Genomic DNA, 18937 nt, shown 5'->3' with positions numbered 1-18937 from the left:
ATAATTTTACTCTTCCCTATATAATGCATCTGGGAGCTCGTTGCCAGGACAGCTGGTTTGCAACGCAGCATGATGTCATCTACGTGGGTTCAGTTCCTGATGGAGGTCTTCTCAATCTCGTCTGAAGCATCTTGACCTTGCACCATAATAACTCTCCGTGGACTTGAACCCAGGCTTCCTGGCCCAGAGGAAGGGCGACTGCCACTACTGTACCAGAGCCCTTCTTCCTCTCGTCTATTTAGTTTCTTTTGTTCTATTTCCAGAAGTGCTCTTACACAAAACTGAATAGTTCCCCCTCCTCATCTATTCTTTTTAAATCAACCAGTTCAGGGATGTTCTTACTTCTGGAGCAAGTGGAATTTGAATCCGGGCCTCCTGGCTGAGACGTAGGAGCAATACCACTTCACCTCAAGAGCTATTTCCCCCTCTCATCTAAGACAATGATATGGATTATAAACACCTGAGGTCCATGTACTGACTACAGGCATTACACTGGTCACCCCCAAGTCCTGAATATACTTCCTTTTGGATAGCTGAGTTGGTGTATTATCAGTAATGGCTTACTTTCTGGACATCATTTGACAGGCACACATGAATACTGCTTAACACAGTGTCGTGTTGAATTTCACAGAGCTCCTTTGATGAAGCGGCAGAATCGTGAGGTTAAACCTGCACGGAAAGAGTCACCTGTTGTCCAGGCAAGAGGTCTTGTGGGTCGAGGTCAGCAGGCTGGTAGAGCTGAAAAATCTAGCAGCAAGCATAGCGGTGATTCCAAAACAAGAGGGAAAGAGGACAAGGTATAATTTTGGTGCTGCTTGTTAATTGTGCAATTATGAAACTTGTTGACAATTGTTTTTGCTCATAGGATGACCAGTTATCATCTATAAGTTTTTAGATGTTGAAATCATCAAATTGTGTGCCTCTTTCAAACCACGTACTTTGTGTTATTTTTATTATGTTTATGATTGTTTTCATTTTTCTTTCTGCCTGGGTGTATGTTCAGGACAAGATTTGTCCAGAGAAACTGTTTAATTGGTCTTTTCATTAAGACCCGTAGTCTGCAGCATGACAGCACCTCTCTGGCTGTCCACCTGACCAGCTACTGTGGGAACAGCACAGGAGCAGAAAACTTCCAGACTGCAAAGAGTCAAGATTGGTCTTGTTCTCTTGTGCAATCTGCAGCGAACTAACAAAGATCATCAACTATTCCCTTTTACCATTTCCTCTCAGCCATTGCCTGTAACCAGTGACTAGAGAAACAGAGTAATTAGTGTGCCAACTGCCTTATGTATTCAATAGGATGCAGAAATTACATCAGAAACACTTGAAAGAAGCAAAAGGTGTACCCTGAATCCAGATTTGTTAGCCTGAGTCTAACAGACAGATCAGTTGGGCACTGAGTATTTTGAATTCTTCTTTAACTTTTGTCACAAACTCAGAGTAAGCAGGCTTGGGTATCAGTGCAAATTCCAAAGCAGATTGTGACATATACAGATTCATAATTGTCTTCTGCTTGGTCTTTGGCCTAGTGAGGAAAAGCATGATTGAGGACATAGATTTCAAAACTGACACTAAGTTTACTGGGCAAAGATTTAGACAATCTACAGTCGGTACCTCAAAGCATTGGAGATACCATTAGTAGTGCTTTCACAAGATCCTTCCATTTGTTTGTCAAGAAAGGTGTTCTAACAGCAGTGTGCTCTGCCAAGTCAACTTGCACAGCGTGTAGATGCTAATCAATAAAAAAATGAGCTCTTCTGGGCAGAACAAGTCATTTGTATTGCACCAGATACAACTGTTGTAATTAGACTCACTGAGGACATAAAATTCTCAGGAGGATAACAGAATTGCTTTGGGGATAGTCTCAAAGCATTCTTGAAAATGTTGTATATTCATACTTACTCATGGGAATCCATAGCCTGTGATTGACTGAAATGTGAATGTTCATCCAGAAAGGCACCAACACATCAAAAGATTTCACTAGAATGTGCAAAGGCTTTGGAGGAAGTGTGCAAATCTCCAAGCAACCTTTCTACCCAATCCTTCAAACACAACAAGTGTATTTCAGAGTTTCTGATTGTTTAAATCCATTGTGCAATCTATAAAACCCTTTGGATGGGAGTGGAATAACTAATTATCTGTCCCAAGGGACTGCTGAAGGAGGCCTTGTAACTTGTCAGGCCAAACCTGAATGTTGTTGAGGTCTTTCACCGTATAGGCATGGACTGCTTCATCATCTGAGGAATGTGGCTAGCTACATCAGATTTGTTTCTTTCCCCTTCCAAATCCTCAGTGAGGTAATCTGGTATGTTGTAAATTGTAATCATTTAAATCTGGTTTTGCCATGAGGTGTAGGAAACTCAATATGTTTGATTTATCAGTTTCAATTTTCAACCTACATGTGGCAATGAAACAAATTCACATTATTTATTTTGAATTTTTTATTGATATTGTTTTTATGCAAACAAATAGTGTAACTCTGAAGCACCAGAAGGATCAATTGATTCTAATTGTAATGAAGAAATAAATTCCATAAGGATCCTTTTTAAATTTTGAAAAATAAAATTGTATTTCACTGAGCAGGTGAATGAAGATTTTAAGGACCGTTGATAATTAACATTCGTTTTATTGCTTTTTTTCCCAACTGTATTTTTCAAGCAGTAAGTGTTCTGCCTAAAATTAAAATGGTGCAATGACTTCAAAATATAAAACTAGACAAAGTAAACATGACTGCTCTCTAGAAGTGGCTTCTTTAGCAGTGTTGCAGCAGCAGAATTTCATATTCAGTAATGATTTTGGTCTGAATTTGGTGATTAGCAACGAAGCAATGACATGCACCATTGATCACAAAATAAAGTCTGAAGTGGAGGTGTAGTTTGTAAATTTCACTCCAGTTTCAGCATGGCTGTGCAGTATTCACTAAATCTGAAGAAATTAGAAAGGATACAGGTTGGGAAGGATAGTGAATAGATGAATATTCAGAATCTGTCCAAATTAAACTACAGTGTAAATTCATGTTAAAAAGTAATTGAAGCAAACGATTAGGTTAGCAGAATCATCTTAATTAATTTTAATAAAGCCAAGCGAATCATATTAAAAATCATTTATATATCTATGGATCATGGATGTTTTAAAAGAGACTTTAAATTGTTTTAAAAAGTGAGATCCTTCCCACAATTTAGAAACTGTAATATGTTTTAGTATTTGTGCCCTTGATAGCTTGGATTTTTCAGTCATGAAGAGATTTTGAAGGCACTACACGTTGTAATGAACATACTTTGTTTCAAGCAGGCGATCAGGCCAAACTATTGCTGCTGCTATTTCTTATCTGTTAACTGTGAGGTCAGTGAATACAGTATTGAAATCCTGTGGGCAGTGCAGATGGTCTACTGCTGTTTGAATATGTACATACTACAGTGTACCTAAAACTTTCTCTGTGCCTCACCTGTACAGCTGTGCTAAATATCACCAACTTTACTGTTATTAGCACAGGAATATCTAGTCAATTAATTTTGACTATTTTATTAGTGGGAACCAAATATTAAAATATTGTACAATATCGAATTATTTTCTTTAAGTAAAAGTAGTTAAATACTCCATTCTTAATCTTGGACAGCATTCATATATCTGTCTTCTGCCTTTCTAAGTGTCCAATAGCTGCATTTCACCAATTATGTTTTGCTGATTTAGAGATGACAATGTTGGACTGGGGTGTACGAAGTTAAAAATCACACCACACAAGGTTATAGTCCAACAGGTTTAATTGGAAGCACACTAGCTTTCGGAGTGTTGCTTCTTCATCAGCTGGTTGTGATAACCAACTGATGAAGGAGCGACGCTCTGAAAGCTAGTGTGCTTCCAATTAAACCTGTTGGACTATAACCTGGTGTGGTGTGATTTTTAACTCTGTTTTGATGCTCACCATTTGCATGTTCAAAGAATGGGAGAAAGTTAAGACTGCAGATGCTGGAGGTCAGAGTTGAAAAGTGTTGTGCTGGAAATGCACGGTTGGTCAGGCAGCATCCAAGAGCAGGGGAATTGACAATTTGAGCATGAGCTCTTCATCAGGAATCACATTGATGAAGAGCTCATGCTTGAAACGTTGACTCTCATGCTCAAAGAATAGGTCTTGAATGAATCTGTATCTGCCTCCTGATATGTGCTTTGAAAATTTACTTTCTTTTTGTGCATTGATGTATAGTAATGATAAAATATTAATTATGATCTCTTGTTAACTTGATTATAGAGCAGAAGGAACCTGCAGGAAGCATCAGGAGATGGAGATGGGAAAAAATTTGATGGAACTGGTTATGATAAGGACTTGGTTGATGTTCTGGAGAGAGATATTATTTCCAGGAATCCCAATGTCCATTGGTATTATAATTTTAATACTGGAGTTTTAAAAATACTCTGGCTTTGGTCACGGGTGCAAAACCTAGCATGTTCATTTTTTGTTCAGGGATGATATAGCTGATTTAGAAGATGCCAAGAGACTTTTAAGAGAAGCTGTTGTGCTACCAATGTGGATGCCTGACTTCTTCAAAGGAATAAGGCGACCCTGGAAGGTAGGAATTAGTTTCTGTTGAGATTTTTATAGAATTATTATATTTTGTAGCACAAACAGACATGTGACCTACACTTCCATTTTTCCCTGACACTTAACAAATCTTCAAGAACACGTTGTCTTTTTAAAATTCCCATGGAATCTGATTCCACCATATTTTCAGATGTTGTGTTCCAGATCTTAACTCTGTATGTTTGCATTTTTGCTCCTTTCTCATCACATTTTATTTTGCCAATTATTTTAAATTTGAGAACTGGGTGCTTAGCCTTTTGGCAAAGGAAATAGTTTCTCTATACCTGCTCTGTGTAAACCTCTCCACTTTGAATTTTTCTATTAGCTGTCCCTCTGTTTAACCTTCAGAAAAGGAGAATCTCAACTTCTCCAGTCTCTCCACATATCAGGATTTAAAGGAAATTAGCTCTCTGGGATAAGTTTTGTCTCCGCCATGAGGCCATGACATTCTTTTTCAAGTGTTCAGAATTGTGCACATTGTTCCAGCTAAGGCCTAGCCAAAGATTTATGAAGGTTTTGCATTATTTTCTTGTTTTGTACAAAATGTCTTTAGCAAAACTGGAGTCAGTGGAAATGGGGGGGTTAATTCTCTGCTGGTTGGAATCATATCTGGCACATAAGGAGATGATTATGGTTGTTGGGAGTCAGTCATCCCAGCTCCAGGGGAACATTGCTACAGGAGTTCCTCAGGGTTCTAGGCCCAGCTGTCTTCCACCTGAAAGCCCCTGCTGTAATCTACTCATTATTCTGACTTTGGAGGTATATTATTATTTCTTCAGTGTAGCTGGGTCAAAATCCTGAAACTCCCTCCGTAATGGCATTGTTAGTCAACCATAGCAAATGAAGTATTACAGTTAAAAAGGCAGCTCACCAAGAACGCAGCTGAGGATGGGTAATAAATGTTGACCCAGCCAGTGATGCTCACATCGCATGAATGAATTAAATAAAACATAATCTTGCCACTGAAACTTGGAGTACATAATTATTTTAGAAATAATTCTGGTACTCCTGTTGCCACTTAAAAAATGAGTTATTAGATGTATTCTCTTGTGGAATTCATGTATAAAATTATATTTATAATATATAGTGTGCTGTAACTATTTTATTTGAATCAATATTTGTTATTTTTATATTTTAGATACAAATAAGCAGTGTTTTGAACAGACTTGTTTTTCAGAATCTACTGATGTATTTAATTGTTTTCTTGTTTTTGGAGATAACTTTTTAAAAACTGCAAATTCTTTTGTCAATGTCATGTCATTTTACAGTTTTCTTTATTCCTTCTGTTAAGATTAATCCTCGGGAAAAGGTATAGGCAATTCAAAAGCTTGGTCCGCCATTCAATTAGTTTGTGCTAATAACTTTTTTGATTGACCTGTCTTTATTCTAAACCCCTTGATACTCTTGCAGAATGAAATTCTCAGTCTTCAAAATTTTTGTTGAATGAGCACCCACAGCCTTTTGGGTGAGAAAATTCCACATACCTTTTGCAGAATAAACTTCCTAGTTTTGCTACTATATGTGGGATGAGAAAAAAGAGACGCTTCCATTTTATATTGAGATTTAAAAGTTCTTCAAATGCCACAAAGCACTTTACGGCCAATTGAGTACTTTTGAAGTGTTGTTATTGCTGTAATGTAGGAAACATAGCCAAGTTGGGCCTAGCAAGCTCCTCTGGACAGTAATATGATAAGAACAAGGTAAGCATTTTCTTGTGACATTAATTGAGGGATGCTTAGTGGAAACAAAGTTTAGCTTACCTGCTCTACTTTGAAATAGTGCCTGGATTTATTATGTTCAGTTGAGAGGGCAGAAGGAACTTTGGTTTAACATTTAGTACAAGGATAACATTTCCACTTGTGCACTTGTTAAGCAGTAGAGTGTCAACCAAAGTTTTTGTATTTGAGTCCTGGAGTAGGTCTTTAACACTCAATGTCTGATTTAAAAATGAGAATGTCATCCACTGAGCCAGCCTACATCTTGAATGGGAGTGCAGATTGTTATCTAAATGACAATTAGATTGAGAAAGTGGGAAGATGTAATGAGACCTTGGTGCCCTCATACACCAGTCACTGAGGAAGCATGGTGTATCAGGCAGTGCAGAAGGCAAATGTTATGATGGCCTTTATAGTGAGAAATTTAGAGTGCAATAGCAGTAGGCCTTGCACTGCCTTGGTGAGACCACACCTATAGTATTGAGAGCAGTTTTGGTCTCCTTACCTGAGGAAGGAAAATGAGGAATCTTGTAGAAACCTATCAATTCTAGCAAGACTAGTAGACAGGTTAAGCGGAGGAAAGATACTCCTGATGTCCAGAATCAAGGGTCGCAGTTTTAAGGTTAAGGCCATTTAGGACTCCGATGGGGAGAAATTGCTTCAGAATAGTGAGCCCATGGAATTCACTGCCACAAAATGCAGTTGAGGCCAAAACATTGAATGGTTTCAAAAAGGAGTTGGATATAGTTCTCACTATTAAAGGCATCAGTGGGTATACAAAGTTAAAAATCACACAACAGCAGTCCAACAGGTTTATTTGGAAGCATTAGCTTCGGAGCACTGCTCCTTCATCAGGTGGTTGTGGAGTATAAGATCATAAGACACAATTTATAGTAAAAGTTTATAGTGTGATGAAACTGAAATTATACATTGAAAAAGACCTGGATTGTTTGTTAAGTCTCTCATTTTTTTTTAATTACCACGTTGGTTTCAGTTCTTTCTTACGCAAATTGCAAAACTTTTTTTAAAAGTTACATTCTCAAGTGAACTTTAACAATTGGTGTCATGTCGGCCCAGATAATGCATGTCAGGTGTGAGCTGCCCTGTGTGATACTCAATGTGAATCCATGTTAGATTCTTCAAATCTTTTTGTTTAGATTAGAATCAGTCTGACCATTGTGGCACAGATAGTCTCACATAGGTCAGCTCACATTTCAATGCATTATCTGGGCTGACATGACACCAATTGTTAAGTTCACTTGAGAATGTAACTTAAAAAAGGTTTTGCAATTTACATATGAAAGAACTGAAACCAACATGGTAATTTAAAAAATTGAGACACACAACAAACAATCCAGGTCTTTTCAATATATAATTTCAGTTACATCACACTGTAAGTCTTTGCTATAAATTCTGTGTCTTACAATCTTATACTCCACAACCATCTGATGAAGGCGCAGCGCTCCGAAAGCTAGTGCTTCCAATTAAACCTGTTGGACTATAACCTGGTGTTGTGTGATTTTTAACTTCGTACACCCCAGTCCAACACCGGCATCTCCAAATCAGTGACTATGGGGTGGGAGAAAATGGAAACCGGGCACCGAGTTGAATATGGAATGGCAGAGCTGGCCATAAATGCTGATTAGCCTACACTGTTCATGTTTTTTATGTTTCTCTGTTAAAAATGACATTTGCTGTTATACTTGCTGGTTATTTACGTAGTCTAACGATCTTTGTCCTTGGCGTAGAAATCAGTTGGTAACATTCCACTTTTTTTGTTTACGACAGTATGACACTAACTTAGTACTGGGGCTACCAAATCCCAATGTTGGATCCCTTGCTTATATTACTGATGGGTCTAATAACTACTTGTCGGTTCCCTTACTGATAGTGAAGCAGGTGCTGGACTGGGCAAAACTTCAGGTTTCTTCAGTAGCTGCATGGAATACCATCTTGCAGCCTGTAGATTTTAAAGATTGTACAGGAAGAAGGTTGATGCGAAAGACTGGATTTCTTTTGTATAATTGCTTCATGTGAAGTCCTTCATATCGCTTTGTGACCTACTTTGCTTCAAAGATTATGCTCTTGCATTTGTCTGTTCTTGCTGTTGCTTGGAGATGCTAGTCCCTCTGGACAAGCCAGTAAAGGTGATAAGCTGGATTGAGAAATGATCATCTTGGCAGTATGACTTTCAAGGAATAATGTTCCCATGACTTAAACCTCCCAAGAGTTGAAGGGCAAAGACTGATGTACATAAATTGTTTATATACAACTTCAACAAAGAAGGAATCTAGATTTACAAAATTCTGACATTATTTAGAGCTTGTCTCCCATTCAAGAGTGCAATGAGCTAGAGGAGAACTTTGCTATTCTGAATATTCTTTAAATTTGGAATAGAATTTGAAGTGAAATTCTACTAATACTTTTCATATTCCAGGGTGTCTTAATGGTTGGACCACCAGGCACTGGCAAAACCATGCTAGCTAAGGCTGTGGCTACAGAGTGTGGAACAACTTTCTTTAATGTGTCCTCTTCTACATTAACTTCAAAGTACAGGGGAGAGTCCGAAAAATTGGTTCGTTTGTTATTTGAAATGGTAAGTAAAATTGCTTATGTATTTTCTATTTGGTTTCTTGATGTTATATACGTAAAGAACAAATTTGATGTGAAAAGAAATATTTGTAATTTCGAGAAAAGCAGGGTTAGTCACATGACTTAATTCTATTCTCTACTACCCCTGCCACCTCGACAGTTGTCCTTCCAGTCCCAAACATGAAAATGTAAGGCCAGGTCTATCCACATTGCTATGATTTGTATGTGAAAATTAATATAGAACCCAAAAGGTAACATTGCATTTTTCATCATGATTTTGGATGCAGGATTCTCATTGTGTAAGGTTGTCCTATTTGTTTGTAAATAGTTAGTTCAATGCTACTACAAATCTGTTTTACTTTGTTTGGGTTGACTCTCATTCTGTACTGAAAACAAAGTTTTGTAATTTATACACTCCACAAAGTCCATGTAAAAGACCAGCATTACCATATGATATCCCATAGCTTTGACCAACTATTATCTTAATGGAAAGTACTGATCATAAACAGCTCAGTGATAAATTGGGAATGAGTGGAATTTGAAAACAAAACTGAATTAAACATAGCCTAAATAATGTGTCTAATTAAACATTCTAATTAGGCCATTTGCATAAGTGGTGTGTTATAAATGTTAGAAGATTACTTAGAGTATGTACAGTTCGGCCCATTTATTTAGGTTGCGTATGGATTTAGTTTTATTCTCATTTGTAACGAGGGAATGCTAGATTATATTGTTTGTATTATCAGGAAGTGGTGTTCTTTGGTTGATATATAAACCTATTAAAGTGGATATTAAAGATATTGTTTCTCTCCACCCCCCCCCCCAGGCCCGATTTTATGCTCCCACAACTATATTTATAGATGAAATTGATTCAATCTGTAGTCGTAGGGGTACATCTGATGAGCATGAAGCCAGCCGTCGAGTCAAGTCAGAGCTACTCATTCAGATGGATGGTACGTTTCCTGTCTGTTAAAGGCATTGGTAAATGAACTGCACATAAATAAAAAAAAATTAAGTATAATTACCACACCTTCAATCTTCTGAAGTAGCTCCACTCAGATAAGCCTGTCTGTATGCTTGATTTTTTTTTCTCTCTGACTTTAGTAATTTTACTACTGGTCTTGTTCACTGGATAGAGCTGAAACAAAATTGCAATGCAAATATTTTGAGTATATTATTTGTTTCATTGTTTATAGACGTTTGGTCGTAGTGAACTAGTGTATTGTAAAACAGACACATTTCATTGAAGCTTTTTGTCATGCATTCATCAGAGCCTTTTGTAAGAAGTGCCCAAAAAAGGATAACAACAATATTTATACTTTAGGAGAGGAGTGCTCATTGTTTAGCAAGTAGACTCTAATTTGTAGAGGCATTTCCACGAAAATTGATAACTGATTGTTTTGTTGCCAAGCATTGCATAAATTTTAACCAGGCTGGTTGACCCTGGTCAAGACATTACCATAAGAAGTGGACCTGTACCAGTTTTACTCGGCAAAATAGGTAACAATCATTTATGTGGTACACTTCTCTGGGTTCTGCCTTTAATAAATCAATCAACCTGCCTCCTTTAAAATTTATGGTTAATGTGACAATTAACTATCAGCTGTCATTAACTGATGTATTCTCCTCTGCAGAGTTAAATAAGTAGGTATAAACTTGGCAGATGTAGTACAATGTGGAAAAATGTGAGGTTATGCATTTTGGCAGGAAGGATAAGAGGAACTGATTATTTAAATAGAGAAAAAAATTAGAAACTACAGTACAAAGCAATTTGGAGTCTCTTTGCATAATTCAGGAAAAATATACCAAATGACTCCAGTGGGTAATAGGGAAGACAAATGGGCTGTTAGTCTCTCTTTTTTAAAGGGAATAGTGCATAGGTCTCCCTAAAAACATATATTGGGCACTAGTTAGACCACAGTTGGAATACTGTGAACAATTCTGATCCCATTATCTAAGGAAAGATATACTTCATTGAAGGCAATCCAGAGAAGGTTCACTGGGCTGATTCCAAATATAGAGGGATTTTCTTAGGTTGAGCAGTTTTGCTTGTACGCATTGAAGTTTAGAAAGAAATTTGATCTTTTTGAAACATATATGATTCTTAGGACCTTGACAAGGTATATGCAGAAAGATTTCTTTTCCCTGTGGGAATGTCTAGGGCTAGATGACACAATCAGAGGTTGCCAATTTAAGACAGGAGGAGGAAGTTCTTCTGTGTATGGTGAATCTATGGAATTCTTTGCTGCAGGTGGTTATAGCTGCAGGTCATTATTGAAGACTGAGATCTGGCTTTAGCAAGGGAATAGAGGATCTTTGGGAAAAGTCAAGAAACTGGAAGTGGAGATTATCAGATCAGCCATGAATCATTGAATAGTAGTACAGACTTGATTGGCTGATTGGCTTAAATCTGCTCCTGTGTCTTGTGGTCTTAAATTACTTAATAAATAACATAAGTTGGGCAAGGTTTGCACTTGACATCATCCAGTCTTGGCTTTAAGAGTCTTTTCTGTGCTGGTGCTTGTCAAAGTAAATTTATTCAGAGTTGCAACATTTGCAATTTTTGATTGCCTTAAAAGTGAAGGGAGAAAGGCAGTGGATTCATTACTTAGAAATTGAGTTGGTGTGCAACAAAATAAGCATTATGACAGAGCAACTGCAAGCCATGGAATTTTCTTTTCCCCACTCCTCTACATTAACACCTGATTTATTGATTAACCTAGCATTGAAAGGTCATCAACTATTGTTGAGTGCAGTTACTTGGAAAGGGTCTTTATGTACATTAAAACCGATCTATTAAACATGCACACTTATTTTTGCTCTGACCAAAGAAAAACCTAAACTATTTGATACATATGGCTAGCTTAGTTTAAATTGATGCTTGCTGTATTTTGTGATGAGAAAAATGTTGAAAATTCTTTTCTGTAACACTAAGTTGAGAACGTTTAATATTTTCATTGCAGGTGTAGGGGGTGCTTCAGATAATGATGATCCCTCCAAAATGGTAATGGTATTGGCTGCCACAAATTTCCCATGGGATATAGATGAAGCTTTGAGGAGAAGATTGGAAAAAAGAGTATACATTTCATTGCCCACAGGTACAAGATCTTGAATGCTATTAATTGCACACGTGAAGTCATTTGTGAATAGATACGTGTTCAGTGTATTTTCAATTATGAGAAATATTAAATTTATTTTCTAAGGCAAATTCGTGATTATTTTGTAATCGGTGCATGTATAACTGAAGATTATAATCTTTAAAAGCTAATGCCTGAGCTTTATTGACAAGAAATAGGAAAAGTATAATCTGCTTCAGTTATGTTCTGGAATTACCTTGTCATTTTCTCTTCTTTAACAGCACGTGGGAGGGCAGAACTACTGAAAATAAATCTCCGTGGAGTAGATGTTGCTCTCGGTGTTGATGTTACAGTTATTGCTGAGAAGATGGAAGGTTATTCTGGCGCAGACATCACAAATGTTTGCAGGTAAGGATTTTTAATGCATCTAAGATAAAATGATGGTATAAAGGGTGGCCTAGAAACTTTAGAAACAATAGTGTATGCTGTGGTTGTGGGTATGTTCACTGAGTTGAGAAATTGATTTGCAGACATTTCGTTCCCTGTCCAGGTGACATCTTCAGTGCTTTGGAGCCTCCTGTGAAGAGCTACTGTACTGTGCCTTCTGGAATTTATTTGGTTCTGTTTCTGCTATTTCCTGTTGTCGGCTCTGGTTGTTTGTTGCAGTGGCCGGTATATTGGATCTAAGTCTATGTGCTTGTTGATGATTTCGGTGGCTGAGTGCCATGCTCCTAGAAATTCTCTGGCTATCCTATGTTTAGCACAGTGGTCTAGTGGTTAGCACTACTGCCTCAGTGCCAAGGACCTGGGTTTGATTCTCGCCTCAAGCGACAGTCTGTATCGAGTTTGCACGTTCTCCCTGTGTCTGCGTGAGTTTCCTCCAGGTGCTGCGGTTTCCTCCTGCAGTAAAAAATATGCAGGTTAGGTGAATTGGTCATACTAACTTGCCCATAGTGTTCAGGAATGTGTGGGTTAGGTGGATTAGTCTGGGGTAAATGTAACATAATATTAGGGGAATGGATCTGGGTGTGTTACTCTTTGGAGAATCGGTGTGAACTTGTTGGGCTGAAAGACCAGTTTCCACAACGTAGGGATTGTATGATTCTACATGATTCTTGTCCTCTGATCGTTGTGTTGTCCCAGTTGAATTTGTGGTCCTTTTCATCTGTGTGTATGGCTACTAGGCACAGCTGGCCATGGTGTTTAGTGGTGCAAAGATTGGAACAAACATCCCTACCGCAAATCCAACACAAACTCTGGATCAGATACGTAGACGACATTTTTTGTTATCATTAAGAGATCAGAAATCGAGAACACACACCAGACTATCAACACCGTACTCACAGGGATCATTTACGAGAAAGGAGGAAATCGGCAATTGACTCCCATTCTTGGATGTGATGATGCAAAGAACACAGAACAGTGAACCATGAAACCCCATGACCAGTTATTTCTAGTAGTAATACACAGATGACAAGAACCACAAATTCGACACAATGATCATAGGACAAGCTAAACATAGGACACCCAGAGAATTTCTAGAAGCATCGCACTCCACCACTGTTTTAAAAAATTCTCAAGGTCAGGTTCGTAGGAGAGTAGTCTGACACAGAACAAACGACCAAGAGGCGAGTCTGCTAGAATATGGGCATTTTATTCCCCGCAGCGTCGCCACAACCAACGGGTCTGGCTTATACTCACTCTACATGTTACCGGAACTGGGAGCCGTCAGTTCTCGTAGAGCGGTTGCCAACAACCCACGCTCGGCGGTTAAACGTAACCCCGGAGCAGACTCCCCGAACTGGAGACTTTTCCAGCTGATATACTCTTTTCCAGATATAAACATTCATGTGAACAGCAGAGCAAGGCTAAAAAACACATTCCATTCTGGTTACATACAGATAAGAAGATTCACACGGGGAGGTGTGTAATAAGATTCACACGGGACTAAGCAACACCTCCATTCCGGTTAGATTCACACATGTATTGGGACATAATTTTTAACCATTTCACCACAACCACAGACTCCATCAAAAAGCACGTAGACCTGGACCCAATATACCGGCCACTGAAAGCAGCAGAAATGAAACAAAGTAAATTCCAGAAGCAACAGTACAGTAGTGCTTCACAGGAGGCTCCAAAACTCTAAAGGTATCATCTGGACACGGGCCGAAATGTTTGCAAATCAACATCCCAGCTCAGCGAATGTACCACAACCATAACAAGTGGCACCCAAGTTACAAATCTTTACACAAATGTGCTCCATTTTGAAAGTCAATATGAATTCCTGCATCAACAATCAAACTTAAATCCCTTGAATTTAACTTTAATGTTACCTTGCATTTTAATGTAGGAACTGGGCTGAGACACTTCCTAGGAATGTAGTCAGACAACTAGATCACAGATTGTTCTTCCTTATAGGCTAGTTTGACCACATTCATTGATCATGAAGAGGTCAATAATGAAAGATGTATCCAAGCTGATGAACAGTGTAATTGTGGATTAAAACAAAGAATCTGATGCACGATAGAAATCTTACTTAAAGATTTATTTCTACAATTACTGCTTTAATTGCTTTTAGAGATGCTTCCATGATGGCAATGCGACGTCGCATTCAAGGCCTGTCTCCAGAAGAAATCAAAGCTTTGTCCAAAGAAGAGTTGCAAATGCCTGTAACCATGGATGATTTTGAATTGTCTCTTAAGAAAATCTCCAAATCAGTTTCTGCGTCAGATCTTGAAAAGTATGCAACATGGATGGCTGAATTTGGTTCAGTGTAACTAATTTATGTAGTATACTTCATAAAATGGAAGGTTTTGAGTAATGCGTACTGTGTAAAGTCATAGGATATGAAGATTATTTTTGCACATTTGGTTCTTAAAGACAAGACATGATCAATTTGAGCCTTGAGAATCAACTTTACAGCAATCTTGACTCTTGCAAAGCACTTTAATACGCTACTAAACTAATCTGACACATTTGGGAAAGATGAAGTCATTTCAAATTATTTGATGTATTAACCTGTTAGTAAGAAAATAGGATTCCCCCACCCGGTACGTATTGTTGGTCAGATTATTATTTAGTATTTTAAAGATAAAACAACGCTACATTTAATACATCTCATTCTCTCTCTTTCCTATATTTATTGTCAGAAGCATTCCTTTATTAGATAGTTGAAATGTATAAAGTTAAGTGATATGGTGCATTATAGTAATGGAACTACTTGGTTTAGCTGCCAAATTTGAAATAAACCATGTTGCTTAACTACTTAGATTTTATGGGCTATGTATTCAACAACCATAGTTCACAAAATTATAGCAATCTATTTATCCATTAGGAGAATTTTTAAGAAGTTTCACTTTTTAAGGAACTTTTTTTTTTAAAAGTAGCTTGATAGGAACACTGCAAAATTCAATATCTACTGATTGGGATGAATATTGTATGTAATAGTCAAGTTATAATCAGGCTCTTGAGCACATGGACATAATTTGAAATATTGGGTTACAGACAGTAATATATTTTCAGAATTATTAATACTTCTCTGAAGAGTTTAAGTTCTGTGAAAAATGACACAAGCTTCTATCATTCTTTATTTTTCCCTACCTTCAGTATGGTACGAGATTATCTGATTTGTTCCAATGAAATTTTTATTCTATTTAAGAACCCAGGACATGCATGCTGATATTTAAATGTTACATGATTTGAATCCTTTTTAAAATTCATTCAAAATGGCACATTTCAAATTACAGAGCCTCCTTGAGATATAAGCATCAATTTGCTCTAAAATCCTAATGTCACATTGCATATCTTAGCAGCAGGAGAAGAAACTGCTTAGCAATGTGACTTTGTATAAAGAGGAAAATTGGCAAAAAGCTGAGAAGATGGTCTATTCTACCCAAATCTATCCTATGCTTTTGAAAGCTTTATTTTAGTTTCGATATTTTGGTTATTAGCTGTGCCATTCAGCATGCTATTATATTTATCTGCTTATGTCCTACCTCCCACTACAAAGCCCTATCTCCATTTTCAGTTGCCTGTCTAGATTAAAAAATAATCTTGGCTACTCTTTTACCAAAGGTATAACTTATTTTTCTTTGAAAAAGGAACATAAAGGCACATAACACTACTTCTGTGCAAGTTTTTAATCTTCAGAACAATTTAGTTGTCTTTTCTGTGTTAATAATTTTGCTTTCATATGCATCATTATGATAAGTTAATCATTTACCTCAACGCTACTAATTTATGAATAGTCCCAGAACAGATTCAGGTATCACATTACACTTTTAATATAATAAGTGCGAATTAAATTTATTTCTAACATATAAAGCAGGAAACAAACTACTATTTTTAAATGAAATTTTCTTGTCATGCAGCTGCAATACTAGTGCAGAAGTAAACAGTCCTATTAACCCTTACTGAGTTAGTCTGTCTACATGGTAGCAATATGGAAAGCTAATTGTGACTAATCCATCTCTGGATGTACAGTAGAATGCATTGAAACATCAGTATTTATAGAAGCATTTCATTTTTTCTATTATTTTACTGTGTTTGTTAAAGAAGGATAAATAGACCAGAATATCTTGTATCAGTTAAAACTTGATATGTTCTGTAAGTTAGTTGATTCTTTCAGCATTCAGACTGAAAAGGAAGTGTCAGTTTTGGCTCTCTTGAATAGTGCTGAATGCATCGCTAATTCAGTGTTACTGTTTAGTTATGAGTATTCTTTTAGTACTTGCACTTTTTGTAATAAAAGACTTTATAGAAAAAGGGATCCTGTTGTTTTGTCATTTTATATTGTCATTGTAAATGTGTTATGTACTATTTTGGTAAGAGCAATTGTATTACTTTTGCATATTATTTATGTTTTATCCTGCTGTTATGGAACAATTCTAAATAAAGTTTCTTTTTTAGTTGTTGTGAAATCTCTGGAAATAATGGGAAATTCTGATCAGTCTGTTTAGTCAATCTACATTGTTGAATTAATAGCATTTTGCTGATACTGCCCACTGTATTCCCACTTGTGGTGAATCTACCTTGTAAGTGGAACAGGCCATATGAACCATGATGATGGGCTCAGGCATTAAGACTTTATTCTGAGAGAAATGGCTATGTCATGTTATCTGAACAATCTTTGACACAGGTCCCCAGGTGTTAGTAAGGAGGATTTTGCAGAGGAAACAGAGCGAGGCATACTGTTGCCATTTCTAGTGCTTTTGTAGATTCAGTTTCATTCCTTTTTTTCCCAGACTTTGGAGTAGTTCGATATAGCTGGATGGCTTGTTAGAGATTAGATAGAGAATCTGAGACTCGTGAATTTTTTTTAAACTTAGTTTTCTAATCAACCTGTTCAGAGATGTCGACACACACCTCCGGAGCAGGTGGGACTTGAACCCATACCTCTTGGTCCAGGAGACTCAAGTGCTATGGGATGGTTTTTACCTGAACTGTGCTGACACCAGTGTTCTAAGTGATTTGTAGGGATTTACCTAAAGCAGAAATTGGAAGAACTTATAGCTAGAATGAGAAAAACACTGGTGCATTTTAAAAAAAGGAAATTCCACAGATATTTTATAAACATTTTAGAGAAAAAAGGATAATTAAGGAAAGACTAAGGCCCTTAATAGACCAAAGTGGCTTTTTGTGTGGAGTTGGAAGACGTGGATGAGGTTTGAAATTACTTTGTGTCTCTATTCACTATAAAGAAGGAATAGGTATTAAAAAGCAGGGAATATGACTGTAATAGATACTTTCTATCAAACTGTTCAGATGTGGTATACTTCTGGAGCAGGTGAGAATTGAACCTGAACCTTCTGGCATCGAGGTAGGGACATTACTACAGGAACTCTTGAGGCACTAGTCTTAGCTTCCCACAAGGATACTGAGGCTTTGGTACTTGGGGGAACTGTGATATACTTGAAGAAATTAGCTTGAAGGAAATAGTTTTAGCAGGCTTAAAAGTGGATAAATCCCCAAAGCCAGAGTTGAATCCCCGGCTGCTCTGGGAGGTAAGTAAGGGATGGGGAAGGGGCTGATTCCAGGGTCCAAACATTAATCTTCAAATCCCTTTTGGCCACAGGAGATGTAACAGAGACTGAAGGACAGTTAATATACCATTATTCAGGAAGGGTGATTTTATCGAAAGGAGTTAATGCATAACAAATCTGAATTTTTCGAGGGTGACAAGATGTATAAATTAATATACAGGCGAGGTCTACAAAGGCCTCAGTAAGGCTTTAAGATCAATCACGCATTGGAGATGAGTCAAGAGGGGTAAGAGGATATGGGATTCCAGGAAATCTGGCAAATTGGAACCCAAGTTGGCCTTGTGTCAAGAGGCGCAGAGGTTGAAGGTTTTTTTCGTGATGGGAAGCATGTATCTACTAGATAACTGTAGGACTCAGTGCTGACTTCCTTTTCATAGTGTACATTAATGATCTAGAAATGTATGTAGGAGGTATGAGCAAAAAGTTTGCCTATGACCTGAAAATTGATTGTGTGGTAACTAGTGAGGGGGAAACCCTTAGACTACAGGATGATTGAGATTGCTTGGTCAAGTGGACAGAACAGTGCCAAATGGAACTTAATCTTGAAAAGTTTGAGGTGATACATTTTGAGGGGACGAATGAAGCGTAGATTAATGAAGTAAATAATGAAGGGTAGGACCCTTGGAAGCACAGTGGATCAGAGAGACCTTAGTGTACATATCCATAGAACCTGAAAGGCAACAGGACATCTGGATGAAGTGGCTGAGAAGCCATATAGGATTTTGTCTTTATTGTTCAAGGCATTGAGTACAAAATCAGGGAGGTTGTAATAGAACTATATACAATGTTGGGTCACAGCTGGAATGGTGAGTGCAGTTTTTTTGTCACTGATCTATAGGAAGGACTATTGCACTAGTGCAGAGAAGATTCACTAAGATATTGCGTGGGCTAGAGTATTTCTGCTAAGAAAGGAGATTAGATAGCGGGGATGGT

The 18937-nt window shown here is 37.5% G+C and overlaps 1 protein-coding gene across 3 annotated transcripts in view; it reads left to right on the top strand.

Annotated features, from left to right (window-relative positions):
• Positions 1-16857, top strand: part of katnal1 (katanin p60 subunit A-like 1) — a 39217-nt gene extending 22360 nt beyond the window's left edge. For all 3 annotated transcript variants that reach the window (XM_043692034.1, XM_043692036.1, XM_043692035.1), the window contains 8 exons: positions 632-797; positions 4247-4374; positions 4460-4565; positions 8729-8887; positions 9710-9836; positions 11847-11981; positions 12242-12368; positions 14542-16857. In XM_043692034.1, the coding sequence (XP_043547969.1) occupies positions 632-797; positions 4247-4374; positions 4460-4565; positions 8729-8887; positions 9710-9836; positions 11847-11981; positions 12242-12368; positions 14542-14740 (1147 nt within the window). In that variant the 3' untranslated portion in view covers positions 14741-16857. The remainder of the gene's footprint in view (positions 1-631; positions 798-4246; positions 4375-4459; positions 4566-8728; positions 8888-9709; positions 9837-11846; positions 11982-12241; positions 12369-14541) is intronic.
• Positions 16858-18937: the final 2080 nt, after the last annotated feature.

Source organism: Chiloscyllium plagiosum, chromosome 6 (assembly GCF_004010195.1).
Source record: "Chiloscyllium plagiosum isolate BGI_BamShark_2017 chromosome 6, ASM401019v2, whole genome shotgun sequence".
Classification (NCBI taxonomy): domain Eukaryota; kingdom Metazoa; phylum Chordata; class Chondrichthyes; order Orectolobiformes; family Hemiscylliidae; genus Chiloscyllium; species Chiloscyllium plagiosum.
This window is presented reverse-complemented; position numbering and strand designations above follow the sequence as displayed.